Source organism: Eretmochelys imbricata, chromosome 4, assembly GCF_965152235.1.
Source record: "Eretmochelys imbricata isolate rEreImb1 chromosome 4, rEreImb1.hap1, whole genome shotgun sequence".
NCBI classification, from domain to species: domain Eukaryota; kingdom Metazoa; phylum Chordata; order Testudines; family Cheloniidae; genus Eretmochelys; species Eretmochelys imbricata.
The window spans coordinates 65,461,786-65,476,759 of NC_135575.1; the positions used below are offsets into that span (position 1 = coordinate 65,461,786).

General features: G+C 38.2%; 1 protein-coding gene across 1 annotated transcript in view; it reads left to right on the forward strand.

Moving 5' to 3' along the window:
- Positions 1-8,553, forward strand: part of GLRB (glycine receptor beta) — a 72,693-nt gene extending 64,140 nt beyond the window's left edge. Inside the window, exon 10 of the mRNA XM_077814477.1 lies at positions 8,257-8,553. Coding sequence (XP_077670603.1) covers positions 8,257-8,553 — 297 coding nt within the window. The remainder of the gene's footprint in view (positions 1-8,256) is intronic.
- Positions 8,554-14,974: the final 6,421 nt, after the last annotated feature.

A 14,974-nucleotide genomic window follows, 5' to 3' on the forward strand; every position in this document is an offset into this window, starting at 1 on the left:
AGTTAAGACTGAAACATGTAAAGGGAAGTGCTGTCTTAGTCTGCTAGGGTTTACAGATATGTTAACAAGGCCTCATGATCAGTGCTATCAAAAGGCATCTGGTAGATCTAACAAAATCACCATCTCTGTGTGAGAGAAAACAAAAGAAGAGTCAGTTGTTGTTATAGCTTTTGCTAGTGCAGAAAGCTCTAAAGCATATCAATCTACGCATCAAGAGCCACCTTTACCCACATTTTCTCTCACTGGTTCTAAGCATGGAGAAAATTTTGATAATCTCTGATGAAGCTTTGTGGTCACTATTTTTTTTTTTTTAGCAAAATCTGACTTTTTAATGGGAACCACCATGGGAGTTTGATTTTTTTTTCCACTGCAGAGTAACGTCATATAGTGAGAAAAACAGGGAAAAAGAGAACTGTTTGCAAGATGAGTCATCTTTTCTTTGCTACCACTGGTGGTGTGATTGCAGAGAGAGATTATGTTGTTAACTCTGGAAAATCCTCCTGGATTTGAAAAGTCACATTTTCATCATGCCCATTTATAGAAGTCATCCCACACATGTGTGCTGATGACTGAACTGGACATTTGCTAAAAGAATAATGACTTTGGCAGATGATGAATGGCTCCCTTAAGGTACTGATAACACTCCCAATTCAGTCAGTCTTAAGGAGAAATAGGCATATTTCTTGCTAATCTTCTCAGAGCATTGCTAACATGTTTCTGGGCTTTGGCGTCTGATGCATATTATGTTCATCTATGCTGATTTATAACATATATGATTATTCCTTTGATCTTACTAAAGTGCTTTTTCCTTCACCTGTGTGCAAGAGATTTTTCTTGCAGATTCATTATGTGCACAGTTTTGACCTTGACAGCTAAACCGCTGTTTATTTATGTGAAAGCAATGTTAAATACCTTTTACCTGTTGCTGACTTCAAGACAAGCAGACCATGGGCACCTTGGATTTTGTTGGTTTGTGTCTTTTGTGGCTAAGCATTACTTTTGACGCTATTGCTCTGCCATAAAGATGGTTTAGGGACAGGTGTTGAGAATTTACAGAAGAGATGGTACTTAAGTATCATACCAATTTCCTTGATAAAACGCAAAAAAACTTAGTCAAACTGCCCTAAAAACATATAGGTAGAATACATTCGAGATAATGAACCTAGGAACTCTATCACATTGTGTATTAGCATCAGGTTTGCCTGCTAAGGGCAAGACTCAATGGATCAGTAAGAGATAAAGCACAAGATGAAGTACTAGCTGGTCTGTTATGGACCACCAAATCGTACTGCAGCACAGGATGACTGGCTCCTTAAGCACCTAGCTATAGTGTGTAAAGAGGAACAACTCTGTTATCAGGAGCAACTTAAATCTAAGAACATATGCTGGAAGTCTCACGTTGCCAGTACTAAAACATCCTTGGAATTTCTAGAAATTATGGATGACAATTTTACTAACTCAGAAATTATTGCAACCATTATGTGGGAGATTCGATTACCACACCTCATCTTGACAAATAAAAAGGAATTGATCACAGAACTAAAAGTTAATGGTTGCTTAGGTAAAAGTGATCATGACTTGATTACATTTGTTATGTGCAAACAGAATAAATTTATTGTTATTTAATGTTTATTTTATCATAGCACACAGGAGCCCATACATTGGACTAAGACCCCCATTATGCTAGGTGCTGTACAAACTGCTTTAAAAGGACCAGTTTCACAAAACTCAAAACAATTATAAGACATATGTGTTGAGAGACAAAATATATATGATGATTGGTTACTGTTTAAGCACATTTTACTAGATACCCCAGAATCCATATTCCTGCAATCAAAAAAGGTTATATTGGTTTTAAAAAAAACTAGGGGGGAAATGAAAGCAGCAATAATAATTAAAAACAGATGGAAAAAAGAGGAAATTGATAGCAATAAATATAAATTAGAAACTAAAAATTATAGAAAATTGATAAGAAGAAGCAAAAGGACACAAGGAGAAAACTATGATCAACAGTTAAGAATAATATGGCCTTTGAGTGCGTCAAGAATTACACAAAGTAAAACTATTTCCCCATGCTTATTCCACCCCCCCCGTACTGTTACTCTCACCTTCTTGTCAACTGTTGGAAATGGGCCATCCTGATTATCACTACAAAAGGTTTTTTTCTCCTTCTGATAATAGCTCACTTTAATTGATCACTCTCATTATAGCGTGTATGGCAATACCCATTTTTTCATGTTCTCTGTATGTATAAATATATCTTCCTACTGTATTTTCCACTGCATGCATCCGATGAGGTGGGTTTTAGCCCACATAAGCTTATGCTCAAATAAATTTGTTAGTCTCTAAGGTGCCACAAGTACTCCTTGTTCTTTTTGCTGATATAGACTAACATGACTACCACTCTGAAAAGAATAAAAGGGACCATAACAATGGTATGGGACAATTACTAGAGGGAAATGGTAAAACTGTCAACGAAAAGACAGAAGTGTTCAATAATTATTTTTGTTTTGTATTTGGGGAAAAGACAGATGAGATATTCATATCATATGATGATGATTAAATACTTTCTATTCCAACAATTGCTAAGGAAATTGTTAAATAGAACCTTCTAAAACTAGATACTGCTAAATCGGCAGGTTTTGATCACAGGAGCTTTAAAAGAGCAGTTTAAGGAGCTATCTGCACTGTTAGTGGTTTTTGTTTGTTTGTTTTTTTATAATGTCTTAAAAAACTAGGTAAGTTCCTGGAGCCTGGAGGAAAGTTAATATTGCACCTATATTTAAAAGGTGAACAAGATAACTCAAGTAATTATAGGCTTGTCAGCCTAACATCAATCCAGGCAAAATAATGGAACAGCTAATACAGAACTTGATTAATAAAGAATTAAAAGAGGGTAGTATATTCAATGCCAATCAACATGGGTTTATGGAAAATAGATCTTGTCAACCTATCTTGATATTTTTTTTTTATGAAATTGCAAGTTTAGTTGATAAAGGTAATAGTGTTGAGTTAATATAGTTATACTTCTGTAAGGCATTTGACTTGGTACCAGATGACATTGATTAAAAAACTAGAAATATATTGAATCAAAATGGCACAAATTAAATTGATTAGAAACTTGTTAATTGATGGGTCTCAAAAACTAATTGTAAATGGAGAATCATCTTTGAGCATGTCTTTTTCTAGTGAGCTCCTTCAGGGAATGTTTTTGGCCCTATGCTGTTTAATATTTTTATCTATGACCTGGAAGAAAATACAAAATCACTACTGATAAAGTTTGAAGATGACACACAGATTGAAGGGAAACAGTGATTCTGAAAAAGATTTGGGGATCATGGTGGATAATCAGCCGAACAAGAATCCCTAGTTTGAAACTGTGAGCTAAAAGAGCTCAAGCAATCCATGGATGTATCAATAGGGGAATATCAATTAGGAGGGTTATATCAACTCTGTATTCAGCACCGGTGACTGCTACTGAAATACTGTGTCCCATTCTGGTGTCCACAGCTTAAGAAGGATGTTAAAAATCTGGAGAGGGTTCAGATGAGCCACGAAAATGATTGAAGGATTGGAAAAAAATCCCTATAATGAAAGACTCAAAGAGCTGAATTTATTAAGCTTATAAAGAGAAAGGTTAAGAGGTGAATTTGATCACAGTCTATAAGTTCTTACATGGGGATAGTAGAGGGCTCTTCAATGTAGAAGACAAAAGATCTAGAAGACAGGATCCACTGGCTAATAATAAGGCAAGATTTGTAGCAATAAGGTAAATTAATCATTGAAACAATTTACTGAGGTTTGTGGTGGAGTCTCCACCACTGGAGATTTTTAATTTAAGATTAATTTTTTTTTTTTCTAAAAGATGCTCTAGTTCAACCACTGCTCTTGGACTTCAAGCTGGGATTAATTCAAGGATGTCTTTTATGGTCTGTGTTGTGCAGGAGGTCAGACTGGATGGTTAAAATGGTCCCTTTTGGCCTTAACATCTAAAAAGTTCCGCACTATCATGCAAATGTAGGTCCTATATGTAATGTTTCAAGCTATTGCTACTCCAGACCTAGGACTGAGCAAATTATAAAATAGCTATTATAAAATTGTTTCCACAGTCGAGTTATATTGTTTTGCCTGGTTATGATAAGACAACGTGCACAAGGAATGGAGAGTGGAGGGTCTTTAAAAACATTTTAATGTCTTTAAGAGCCTTCCGTGTAACTGTCCAAAAATCAATCTGCATGCTAGTTGACTTTCCAAAGAAAGCTGCCAGCGGCTTTTGATAGGTTTACAGGAATATTATGTTGCTAGCAATAGAAAAGCAGGTGAGCTACATTTAACATGGATAATTTCACATTCCTACCAGAAATTATAGACAAACTAGAGGGAATATAGAGAAGAGCAACTAACTTATTTGGAAGCTGGAGAGACTGATATATGAAGAAAGATTAAAAGCTTGCCTAAGCAGTGACTAAATGAGAAAATGGGAACAGTCTACACATAAATGTGCAAATGCCATGAAGGGAAAGGAATAACTGATGGTATTACAACAGGGGTCTTAACCACACGGCCCGCCATAGGTGCCGACTCCACTGGCAGCCAAGCTCCCCTCCCCCCCCGCCTCCCCCAGTGCGCTGCATTCCCACTCCTCTACCTACCTCCCAGCACTTCCCACCGCCAAACAGCTGTTTGGCGGCACTTATGACTTTCCAGGAGGGAGAGGGGAGGAGCGGGGATGTGGCATGCTAAGGGGAGGAGGCAGAGAAGAGGAGGGGCCGGGGTGGGGATTTGGGGAAAGGGTTGGAATAGGGGCAGGGAGGGGGCGGAGTTGGGGCGCGGACTTTGGGGAAGAGGTTGGAATGGGGGCAGGGAAGGTGTGGGAAGAGGTGGGGCAAGGGTGGGGCCTCATGGAAGGAGTGGAGTGGGGGTGGGTTAACCAAAGTAATTCTAAAAGTAAATGCGTGTTTTGTCATTTGAGTGAGGTGCATTACTGAGTGTTTATATTTTATTAAAACCCCTCTTCACATTACAGTTTTTAAAAAGTTAATACATTGACTTTTAATAGCATACTATATTACGCTTCATTTTTTTTCATTTTTGACTATACTTTTGTATCGTTGTATGAAGAGGTTTCAGTGATGCAGCCCTTCGGCCAATGTACTAGTCCTCATGTGCCCCTCGGGATGATTTGGGTTTGAGATCCCTGCACTACAAGGAGCATGATTAGGAGTAATATAATAAAATTACAAAAAGGAAAATTGAGACTGAATATCAGGAACAACTTCCTGAGACCGGGAGTTGTTACAACAGAGAATAGTTTCCAAAGGAGAGTGGCACAACCTTGTAAGTTAATAGAACAATTAAAACTACACTGGACAAATCCCTGGACTGTAAACTACAGGGAACAACCCTGCATTAGTAGAAGCTAGATCAGTGGTTCTGAAACTATGGCCGCTGCTTGTTCAGGGAAAGCCCCTGGCGGGCCGGGCTGGTTTGTTTACCTGCCCCGTCCACAGGTTTGGCCAATCTCGGCTCCCACTGTCCGCGGTTTGCTGCTCCAGGCCAATGGGGGCTGCGGGAAGCGGCGAGGGCCGAGGGATGTGCTGGCTGCCCTTCCTGCAGCCCCCATTGTCCTGGAATGGCGAACCATGGCCAGTGGGAGCCGCGATCAGCCAAACCTGCGGACGTGGCAGGTAAACAAACCGACCCAGCCTGCCAGGGGCTTTCCCTGAACAAGTGGTGGCCCTAGTTTGAGAACCACTGGGCTAGATAACATAATATTTTTACTCCCGCCTCTACCTCCTGTGATTGAATGAGAATTATTTTGAAAATATTATACTAATTTTTAATCTTGACATCTTAATTTATTTTATTGTTTGTTTTATTTTGAGAGCACTTGTTATTTCTTTATAATAATAATTTGTTTCAGGTAGTACCAAATTGCTCATGAATGGTTCCCGGTTGGATTCTATGGTATGTCCATTCATCAAACCTGAGTGGTTTTAATCACGACAAAATGAGTCAGACACCCTAAAATACATACAGATTAATAACAAGTGAAGAAAAAGAAGTCCATGACTCTTGATCTAAAACATTTACAATAAAAACTGATTTGGGCCCCAATCCTTCAAGTTATCCTTTCTTGCTGCCCGGGTAGATGCAGTTGCAGCATCCAAACATGTTTTTTTGCCTTATCTCTGAGGTAAAATGTATCATTTAAAAAAAAATCTTTAATTTGTGTTGGGTAACTAGCACAGCATTAGTGCATTCTGTTTGCAAATCCTCGGTGTTTGTCTACGAAATTGAGTTTGGCACATGTGGCACTATATGATGAACCTCAGAGCCAAAATGGAACACTTGCTGATTACCTCCACCAAAATCACTGTGATCAGCAATAGAAAAATAAAGAAATGAGCAGTGATAGTGTGATGTACCTCTCCTGATGCTAGGGTTTATTTTTATGCAGTATACCTTGGCAGTTTTCAAAGAGGGGTAAAATATAAACTCCAAAATATTTTTTCAGGTGATCCAAAAGTCCTGATGTGCTTTCCACTCCTGAAATTACCTGTTAAACCAGTATACTTACATTTTTATTTTTGACTTCTTCTCTGAATATTCTAAAATGAAAGAAGTCACTGGGAGAGGTTTTCAAACACATACAAGACAGTTAGATATCCACCTCCCATTGATGCCTAGCAGTGGTCTCCAAATCTCTTCAGGCTGACTGGATTGTGTAGTGGTTTAATCTTTTTCTGGTGTTTGTAACAGCTGAAATATAAACTCTCTGCAGATCAGGTATGGGGACCCAAGTAACTGTTTTTCAAAACCTTAGTCCTTGAATTACATCAAATATCAGTTTATTTTTAAAATTGCCTTTCTATGTACCAGCAGAGAGGATAACCTGTCCAAGAGGATAGCCTGTCCAAGAGGATAAGTCTGGGACAGACACAGCTGAGTTTAAATCCCCTTCCCCATGATCTGTTCCTCCTTGCTCCAGAAGTGTTGAGGGAACAGACAGCTGGGAGAAAGGTTGCCCTTCAGTTTCTTAGGGGAGTTTTCCAGTGATGAAATCCTCTAGCATGCCAATGTGTGGCTCTGGGAAAGTGCTGTATTACCTTTAAAGGAAAAGGAGTACTTGTGGCACCTTAGAGACTAACCAATTTATTTGAGCATAAGCTTTCGTGAGCTACAGCTCACTTCATCGGATGCATACTGTGGAAAATATAGAAGATGTTTTTATACACACAAACCATGAAAAAATGGGTGTTTATCACTACAAAAGGTTTTCTCTCCCCCCACCCCACTCTCCTGCTGGTAATAGCTTATCTAAAGTGATCACTCTCCTTACAACGTGTATAATCATCAAGGTGGGCCATTTCCAGCACAAATCCAGGTTTTCTCCCCCCACAAACCTACTCTCCTGTTGGTAAGGAGAGTGATCGCTTTACATAAGCTATTACCAGCAGGAGAGCAGGGTGGGGAGAGAGAAAACCTTTTGTAGTGATAAACACCCATTTTTTTCATGGTTTGTGTGTATAAAAACATCTTCTGTATTTTCCACAGTATGCATCCGATGAAGTGAGCTGTAGCTCACGAAAGCTTATGCTCAAATAAATTGGTTAGTCTCTGAGGTGCCACAAGTACTCCTTTTCTTTTTGCAAATACAGACTAAAACGGCTGTTACTCTGAAACCTGTATTACCTTTGTTGCTGTCATTATAGAGGGGACAAGGACTATTGATACAAGGAGGGTGCTCTCTCTCCGTTAGAGGGGGTCCCTCTCTGAGAAGGTTTAGGCATATTAGCTATCTGGTATGGGGAAACTTTCTGTGCTCAAGCTTAGTGCATAAAGTACTGCAATTTCCAGTTTTAAATCCTAATTGGAGCTTCTGAGCCTCAGTGTAACGTAAGTATTAAATAATATCAATCTAAGAACTTTCTTGTGCTCTGAATCCACTTAGAAAAAATATTCTCTCTCTCTGTAGCCTTAAAAGAAAATCTAGCAATATAGCGTAGTTAGTTCCACAGCATGAGGCACTTGTATATTCAAAATTATATAATTATCAATGTTTAGATTCGTTTATATGATAGACTTAAGTACTCTATATTACAACCATTCCTACAAATTAAGCTAATGTGGTGAATCCCCATGAACAAGTAATTTCATATATATTTGTTTTCTGCGTTCTCTCACAGGTGCATTATGTTTGTGAATAAAATATTTGTGAGTCAATCATGATTTCCCAAACTCTTTATTTCATAGGTTGGCGAGACCAGATGCAAAAAAGTTTGCACGTCAAAATCTGATCTGAGATCCAATGATTTTAGCATCGTTGGAAGCTTGCCGAGAGATTTTGAATTATCCAACTATGACTGTTACGGAAAGCCCATTGAAGTCAACAGTGGGCTCGGGAAATCTCAAGCAAAGAACAACAAGAAGCCACCTCCTCCCAAGCCTGTCATTCCATCAGCAGCAAAGCGAATTGATCTTTATGCAAGAGCATTGTTTCCTTTCTGCTTCTTGTTCTTCAATGTCATATACTGGTCCATATATTTATGATAAATCTTTTATTTTTTCATTTGTGTAAAATATGTCTCATTTCATTATTCCCTTTCCCAATCATGAAGGCCAGTCTGTGAAATTATTTTGCATTTGCAAAGCAATATATTGCATTTGAGATGCCATGCGATTGTAATGAAAATATGGCATCTTAATTTTGAATGAAAGCATGACACTGTAATGTCTGTGCTGAAACCAACTGTTGTATATAAATGTACAGCACACATCCTGCTTTGAATATATGATGGATGATGCATACCACATTATTAAAGCAAAATGATTATCTTCCATTATTAACATACAGATTTAAAGTGTTTCTGATAATGAAACTGATGTGCATGTTGAGTATTAAGATCAATATTCTAGTACATGTAGTATTTAACAGCTCTTCTTATGACTTTCAGAGAAAAAAATCTGTTCCTGTATAATTTTAAATGGCACTGTTAAAGAAAAAGCTAAGTTGTAATTAATATTATTTAGACTTTGTAAGTAAGTGGAGAAAGTATTGACTAAGCTGATCTTGTCTATGTGGAAAAATAAAGATCAGAGAATAACTAATTTTGCAAAATTAGCTCATTTTAGAAATATTACTTTGCATCCTTCAAGCAAACCAACTGCAAAAGTGAGTGCAAATGTGCTGGCAAGAAATATTGGACCAAATTTTGGTTGCCATCTCCAAAAGGCACACGTTTGAAAACCTGCAAGCAGAAGAGAAATGGGGGCTAGAGGCTGTCTTTCCTTTTTCTAGAACATGCCCCCCCAAAACTATCAACAGGCCACTCTCCAGGCTTCTAAGCAACAGGAATTGTGGAGCAGCATCACAGGGTAGGGTTTAAAATCTGTACCTGTCTCATCTGTGGCAAACCCTTCCAAGCTTGCAGTGTAGGAGTCACAGTCTGGTCTTGTTTGCATGGGTTTGCAGTTTCTGAAGTTCAAAAGGCTTGAATATAAGTGAACCCATTGTTCCTATGGTCAAATTCCATCATGACCCATATTCAAGGTTTGCATTTTCACACCTTAGAACAAATCACCAAAAGTAAGGCCTAGCAACTATAATGAAAGGGACAGGTTTCTGATTCTGAACAACTCAGAGGCTGAGGCCCATACAAAAAGTCTTCTTGTGCAGAGGCTAGAGAGCACGGGTGCAGTGTCTGTCCATACCAACCCATTTACACTGCTGCTGCTTGTTGAGAATGAAATCCTAAATGTAGTAAGGGTGTGACAGGAGTTCTGATGAGAAACTGCTCTTTATTTTGTAGACCTTAATTTCCTACTAGTTTAGTCCCATGAGGGCTGTAATATCATGGTTAAATTTTAGTTGCTGGGTTTAGTGTTCAGGTGATGGTGATGGCCTGTGCTATACAGAAGTTTGGACAACATGATTTGGTGGTTGCTGCTGGCCTTAAACTCTTTATGACTCTATGACCCAGTAACATGACATCAGTTAGTATTACAAAAGTATACTAGCTTAGTGTAGGTAGCACAGCAGTCAGTATTCACTGATTCCAGTGGTTACTATTACATTGTACTTTGTGAAACTCAGATATAAAGTGAGACTAACAATAAAATGACATTTTCTGCTATCTGAAGGAATCAAAGACGGTATGAGCAACATAGCTCTCCTCCCAGAGTACCCGGTGAGACTTTGCTTCAGCCCTAATGCAGCAACAGAACTGTGACCTTAGGGAATGAATACATTTCCTCTTGGAAAACTGGGTTATAGTTGTTAGTCAAAATAGTAAAATAAGACATTTCCCACTAACTGGGGGATTTACCAAAGTTAATATGTACTAGTTCCCCCCTAAAAGATAGAAATGGGCTGGGAGAAAAGTCTGATTTTCCCAGGTGAATCAGAGAGTTCAACTGAAATGCAGGCTTTAAGGAGAAGCACGTAATAAAGCTTCTGCTGAGCTGACCCTTTTGTTCACAGGGGCAGATTCAACCGGGATGGGCAACAGAAAGAAACATCACATGGCTTCCATGTTGTAACTTGTCATATGTCCCTGTGCACTTAAGCTCAAAATGCACCTGAACCAGCAGCCCTCAAAACTGCACACATAGAACAGAAAAGTTCACCAGAGCTTTAGTAGGCAGCTCACAAACAAAAACAAGTTTTAACAAATAACTGCCCATCTGTGAACAAAGGTGGAGTACTTTTCTGAGGTGCAAGGTCTATGCCCCGCTTAAGCACAGAAGTGAATTTCATTATTTGGGTATACTTTGATTTTCAGCAAAACATTGTGCACAGCTCTTACATTGAAAATTCCAATGCATGGAGATAATTTCTGATTCTAACAGTAATAATCTATGTATGGTTCAGAGATGTGGTGCTGTTCAGGATATTGGGTGCTCAACAGTCTTGCATCTCCAATGTATAGGTATGCAGCCTTCAGGGGTTATTTACATAGGCAGCCTGAATATAGCCCATAGATTGGTTTCTGACTGGAGCAGATGGAAGTAACCCAAATATTACTGGACACTGTTGAACTGAAAAACAAGCTGAGGGATGAGAGGGAGGAGTTAACGTTGTTTAGGCCAGTAAGTCTCAAATTTTTGTACTGGTGACCCCTTTCACACAGTAAGCCTCTGAATGCGCCCTTCTTATAAATTAAAAACACACCTTTTTATATTTAACACTATTATAAATGCTGGAGGCTGACAGCTTGTGACCCCCCGCCCCCGCCTAATAACCTCATGACCACCTGAGGGGTCACAACCCCAAGTTTGAGAACCCTTGGCTTACGCTCTGTTTCAAAGTTGCCAGTTTTTTCCAGTTGAGGTTTGGAAGTTATTACAGAACTTAAGAAGAGACGAAAAAGATTCAGAGAGGGAAGGCTACATAAAGGCAGAGTAATATATATAATTTATTCTCATACTTGTCTTTTTTTTCTAAGGTTCTGGAGGGCAAACAAATAATTACCCAGTGTTGGAAATTATATGCCGTCTGAAAGATACTTTGTTTGTTAGTACTTTTATATCAGATGACTTGTCTGTAATTAATGTCCATATTTTATATGTACAAATCCATTACAGATTTTATTGTTACGTTAATCTCTGTTCCTTCTTGCTTTCCTGCTTACTTGATGGTGTTCATGTTTACCACAAAACATTTAATCACTAATACACCATAATTACTTTCCAATTCAACTCCCACAAGAGCAAGCAAAGGGAATATATATTATGGCAGATGTTTTGTTTCTTTCCTGAAAGCACAAAAAACTAAAGACAGAAATAAGATGCAGTACCAAATCCAAAACACAAAAATTTAGAATAACATTCATATGAGGCTTAAAATAGATGACACCTTGTACTTTGACAAGCAAAGGATATCAAATGTAGCAATATTTTTATCACTGCAGAACACTACTTGCTCCAGTGAGTAATAATTGATATAAGAAGGCTTTTAAATTTTATTTTTCACCCTACTGTTAAAAGGTCATGAAGAGTTTCATATGTCATCTTATCATATCATGGTCCTTCAGCTCCCTCTAGTTGTAAAATTCTGCCTGTAGAACGACATCTCCCAGCTACATTCTGGAATAGGATGCAAAATTGCAAAACTGATTGCCTATTTGGGGGATACAGATATTAAGGACAGGGATGTTATAGAATAAAACAGTACTAGCAGGCTCAATAAAGAGCTAAGTTTGATAACTGTAGCTACTAATACAATAGGGGTTGTTAAGAAAACAATATTATAACAATAAAGAAATTCTAATAGTGAAGGTAAAACTTTAAATTCCTCCTGAGCAAACCACAGATTTACAATTAGATTAAACATAGTAGTTCTGAACAACCTACATAGTGGAGCAACCTATTCTGAAAGGAGGAATCTCTGCAAGTTTCAACTTGCACGGTTTCCTTTAAATTTTCCCACCTAGACCCTTGTAAGCAGAAGAAACACAGGTTTCCATTCTCCCTTTAATGGTACATCTTTCAAGATTCACTTGGGCCTCAGGGAATTCAAAATAGGCATGGGGTTGCCCTTTCTCTCCGCTGTGCTATCTAGTACACCGAGCTCCGAAATGCCCCTGAACAGCACACTCCTACTCAGAGAACATCCAAGTGGATCAAACTTTGTATTCAAATGTGCTAAGAACCTGTAGGTGACTCCATACCTTAAGATCTTAGAATGCATTCCACCAGATCCAAAACAACATCTATTAGTAATCTCCATAGGGATGAGTTTGGCTGTTGCCTGGAGCACAAATCACACATTTACGTATCATTACTCTTTAGAATTGGCATCTAAATAAGATGTCCAATTTTGGAGAGCAGTTCTGCAACCATTATATGACGATCCTCCTCCTTTTATTCTCCTTTAAGGGATGTTACTTCTAGTTTCTTTTCTACAAGAGGGAATCTATACAAACAATTTTTGAAAGACAAAGACGTACCAATAAATAATCTAACTTTTAGAAAACATTGCCCATATCGATCCACACTTCCAACCCAATTTTCTTACTTCTTCTGTGTCTTTAACAGTTTGAGTAAGAGGAAAAGGAAGTGGGTGGGGCTAATCTGTACCTGATTATTTCTCAGCTGTCAATACCACTTTGTGTTTCATTTTAAATCTTCAGATCATTACCTTTGCCTTGTTTCTGATTTCATCAGACAATACCCAATACCCTAATAATTGGTCCTCTTGAAAGGATTTAATGCAGGAATTACCTACTGATCATTTACCATGACCTGGCTTCAAGACATCAGTGCTGATATCATGTAACAGCCTTGGGTTTTTGATGTGGTAAATAAGACTAAAATTGTCATCTTGGAATCTCTTTGGAAAACTTAACTGAATGTCTACGAAACAGGCTTTTCCTCTGCAATGAGACGCTTTGTCCAAGTGCAATGATGGAGTGAAAAGTGTCTGTACAAGGTGCTCCCTGTATGTCTTGAAGTCATAATTGCTTTCGGCCATATTTGCATTTTGTTGTGTTTTACTGACAGCTGTGGCGGAAGTGATTTACTTTGGGCTTTTTATTACTACTTGTAGTGCCAAAAGTGAAACCCACACTCACATGCACACATTTGGCGCGGGTGGGACTGAGAGCAGGAATAAGACTGTGTATGTGAATGTGATTGAATAAAGGTTGATCTGGATGTTAAAGTATATGTGAATAGTAAATAAGATGAAAATATATGGGCCTTATTTATTGCTCATGTATGAAAGGTAACTATATTTCACCATTGTTAGATACATGTGTAACTGCAGAATTATATGTTGTTTGGATGAATACCCACTACAGACATGATATTTTCCAGCTCTCTCTAGAACCTAGAGATTTTTGCTGAAAACAAGTTATGAGAAACAAATCGTAACATTTTCAGTCTTATTGATTTTGACTATTACCTTCTAAATTTTCTGTTGACCCAGAGGGCCAACAAAATAGTCTTCTCAATGTTTAATAAGTGTTTACAACAAATGTATTTCTCAGTGTCCCAGGCAGTCTTCTTCTTTGGATTAAAATGTTCCTTTCGTTTACTTTGGAAGACCTGCTTGCATTGGAATTTGGAATTGGTTTGAGGTTTGGCCATTTCAAAGGCTGAAAGGCATGCTCCTGAGAGGTTCTGAGGCCTAGATTCTCAAAGGTATTTAGGCACCTAAATCCTATTTAAATCAATGGGAGTTAGGCACCTAAATACCTTTTGATCATCTAGGCCTAAGTGTCTGCTCCTCCCAGAGATGTCTCTCAGGATCAGGCCTATGCTGGAGAATGGCACATTCAATAAAACGTCAATAGGAAAAACATTATGCATTATAATATACTTAATCACTTAATTTAATTATATATTGTTACTAATCTATTAATGCTTCACATTTGTTAATTGGCTGATCATTAGGACCTCCTAATTTCCTAAGAATTTATTAAATGAAGACTAAAGAAACATAACTACACGGGAAGGAATCCTTTAGCCCAACACAGGTGGGAAAAAATGTTGCTATTATCCCCTTAGAAATATGACAAGCAGTCTCTGGTTTCTTTGGGTCTTATAAGTCTTGGCAGATTTGAGGACGTCACTATTGCTACAGAAAGAATAATTAAGCTCCCCTCCCCCATTTGATTTATGGAGCGAAAAGGTGAAGAAAAGCAATAGGGGCAACAAAAGGGGACAGCATAGCATTGGTGGAGGTAGTGGGAAGCTGCCAAATCTCTGCTCTTGCTGCAAAAAGCCCTCTCTGTTGCTGTTCTATAGTAATGACCCAAACACCAACTTGGAATAGTATTAGGAATGCTGCAGTATAATTCTATTGGGAGCTTGAGTCCCTGCCCTGCAAAAATTCACCCTAAGAGATTTTAAACAGAAAATACCAATTACTTATCCAAGTTTGGCAGCAATTTATTATCTCGTGTATTACTCACAACCACATTTTATTGCTTTATTTATCAAAATTCTTCCATGCTATTCCCATGGAAAA